The 3118-nt window shown below is 35.3% G+C and overlaps 1 protein-coding gene across 2 annotated transcripts in view; it reads left to right on the plus strand.

Annotated features, from left to right (window-relative positions):
• The window catches only part of LOC107681292 (protein CBFA2T2-like), a 44471-nt gene that overhangs the window by 155 nt on the left and 41198 nt on the right, over positions 1–3118 (plus strand). Inside the window, exon 2 of one of the 2 annotated variants that reach the window (XM_016477563.1) lies at positions 9–121. In XM_016477563.1, the coding sequence (XP_016333049.1) occupies positions 94–121 (28 nt within the window). In that variant the 5' untranslated portion in view covers positions 9–93. Of the gene's footprint in view, positions 1–8; positions 122–3118 lie in introns of those variants that run through there. The other variant, XM_016477561.1, reaches the window with a different exon arrangement.

Consider the following 3118-nt stretch of genomic DNA (forward strand, 5'->3'; position numbering starts at 1 on the left):
CACACACTGAGGTCCGTGGGTCTATTCGTGAAGAACTACAAAGCACAGACGCACAGCGAGCGGTTCGAGTCTGTCAGCGCGAGGAGAGTCACAATGGTCGGGATTCCAGGCGCGTTTCAATGTAAGTGCGCTAATGTGACGGGCTTGTGCGTGTTTGCAGCGTTTTGTGCAGCTCCTCTCTTACAGTAACACATATCGCGACACGCATGTCAGACTAAAAAGATCAACAGAGCAGTGAGAATAACACATTTTGGGGTGTATGGCGAATTTTCCATGATAAATACCGTCATTGCGGCCTTTACTGTAAGGTATCGTTCACGCAAAATGCGCTCTTGCTTTGCGTTTGCGACTGTACCGTATTCACTGCGTGTTTAACAGTCCGTCTGCGCATGCGTACAGCGTCTCGATGTTTTTCAGCGTCTTCGTGCCAAGAGCGTTCCAAACTCCCGCGTTCCATTTGTTTTGAACGCCAGAACGCTTCCGGTATGAGCATTAAACAAAATAAATGGAACATCCGAACATATTTGACATAATACATTCATATGGAAACCCCGTCGAACAGTTAATGAAGCTGTTGGGAGGTGTTAAATATGGTATTTTAGTGGCAACTACTTTTACCGTGGTAAATTGTTGTTTACTATATCATTAAAGTGTGTTAAATTGTACAATTTTATCAATTTGCCAATGTTATGATTGTTTATGATGATATCAGATAGTAATACCCCATTATTTGGATTGCATATTCATTTACCATGGTATTTACAAGGAATGATCTTATGCTTTTTATTTTTACATCACTAAAAGTGTCTGCTAAATGAATTAATGTAAAAGGTACTTCAGAGAATACCATGGAGGTCAATTGGATATGTCTATAAAACAAAAAACATGGAACTTGGTACCATGGTAAGAGTGCAGACCAAACAAAGTACAATGGTACTACCATAGTATTCTTGGAGTACCACATAAAAGCCATGGATTATTGATATCATAGCCACTGCACTTTTTTGTAAGAGTGCAATTACCATATTTTTTGGACAAGTACCATAGTACTCCCATGTTTTGTTGTTTGTTTGGACATTATAATTATAATCATGTCATTGTATTATTCGGAGTGTGTAATTTGTGTGAAAAAGTGCATACCCATTTCCATGCTAATACCATAGACTGTAGTAAGGGCACGCTGTCTGTCTAGCATGGTAAACCAGCTCTAATCTGTTTTGAGGGTCGGAGACGGACCCCTCTCGTGTCTCACTGGAGGATTTGGCGTTAAGCCCTTCGGCAAAGTTTCACACCATCTGGACTTTAGTGGTGCTCGGTGGACTGATCTACAGGAGGCCTGTGTGTGTGTGTGTGTGTTTGTGTGTGTTTACAATGAAACGTCCCGGTGCCACAGCAGCGCTGTCGGGGTCACTCGTGCTCGAGAATAACGCAGGCCATTGTTTTGTCCCCGGGGTTTGTTTCCTTGGCCTGAATACCAAATGCATTGGACTAGGAGCTGATGATGCTGCAGACCATGTGATGATGGTTTTGACCACATGAGGGCGAGATGGGCTGAAGATGGACTGGTCATGATGACCGACAGTGAATATCACACTGCCTGTGTACATTACAAAACACTTACATGGTGATATCATAGTTTTTTGGACATATACAATTATATTTTTAATATACCTTGGAGTACCATGTAAATACCATGGCACATACATTTCAGTATCATGGTGTCTCTCAAAGTGCCATAGTATTATTACTGGAGATCACTGTTATTTGAGTATTTTGTGTACTATTATTGTATTTATTAATGTTTTGAATTAGCTTTTATTTTGACATTTTATTTAAATTTTAGTTGAAGTATTAGCAATTTTATGTGCTTTTGTCAAGTAATTAATTAATTAATTATTTTTTAAATATTTATATTTAGCTTTAATTTATTTCGTTTTTAAACTAAATTTTAAGTTTTTATTTACTTCATCTTTAACTTATTTTATTTTGGTTAATTGCCAAAGCTATGTTTCTAATTTAGTTTTACGTTTTTAAATTTTTTTTAATCTCAAATTTTTATTTTTAATTATTTAAGTTTTTTTTCAGTCAACAAAAATATTTTTAATTGGTAGGTGGTGCCATGGTACAGTGATGGTATTAGATGGTAATACTATGATAACTTATTTAAATGGTTTTCCAATGTATTTTCCAATGTACCATGGTACTATTATGGTAAACATCCATAAAACATGCTGATGCTAGGGTCCAAAAAACCTTTTATTAATGTTTTGAATTAGCTTTTATTTTTACATTTTATTTAAATTTTAGTTGAAGTATTAGCAATTTTATGTGCTTTTGTCAATTAATTAATTAATTAATTTGTAAATATTGATATTTAGCTTTAATTTATTTCGTTTTTAAACTAAATTTTAATTTTTTATTGACTTCATCTTTAACTTATTTTATTTTGGTTAATTGCCAAAGCTATGTTTCTAATTTAGTTTTACGTTTTTACATTTTTTTTAATCTCAAATTTTTTTTAAAAATTATTTAAGGTTTTTTTCAGTCAACAAAAATATTTTTCATTGGTAGGTGGTGCCATGGTACAGTGATGGTATTAGATGGTAATACTATGATAACTTATTTAAATGGTTTTCCAATGTATTTTCCAATGTACCATGGTACTATTATGGTAAACATCCATAAAACATGCTGATGCTAGGGTCCAAAAAACCTAATCATGGTACTACCATGGTACTTTTTGTAAGTGTTGTTTAAAAAAACACAGTATTACCATGATAATACAATGGACCATTTCCAAAACAACACATTTACGGTTTTGTCCAGCATCCTGGAGACTTAAACGCTCATGTACATCCCTCTTTAGTGAGCCAGTTTTTGGTGCAGCTCCAGTTGGAAACGTGAAGCTTTAGGACTTTGGTGTAATTTTTCCCTTCAACTTTGGCCGGAGCTCTTGAAAGACTGGAAGTTTGTGTGTGTGTGTGTGTTTGTGTTTGTGTGTGTGTGTGTGTGTAGATAAAAAGAAAACAAGTAGATAGAATAGAAAAAGAATAGACAATGCTAGTGTTAAAGGTCCCCTGAAATGCTTAGAAACACGCAGCACACTGTGTTGACACTT

Source organism: Sinocyclocheilus anshuiensis, unplaced genomic scaffold (assembly GCF_001515605.1).
Source record: "Sinocyclocheilus anshuiensis isolate Anshui unplaced genomic scaffold, SAMN03320099.WGS_v1.1 scaffold1632, whole genome shotgun sequence".
In the NCBI taxonomy this organism is placed as follows: Eukaryota; Metazoa; Chordata; class Actinopteri; order Cypriniformes; family Cyprinidae; genus Sinocyclocheilus; species Sinocyclocheilus anshuiensis.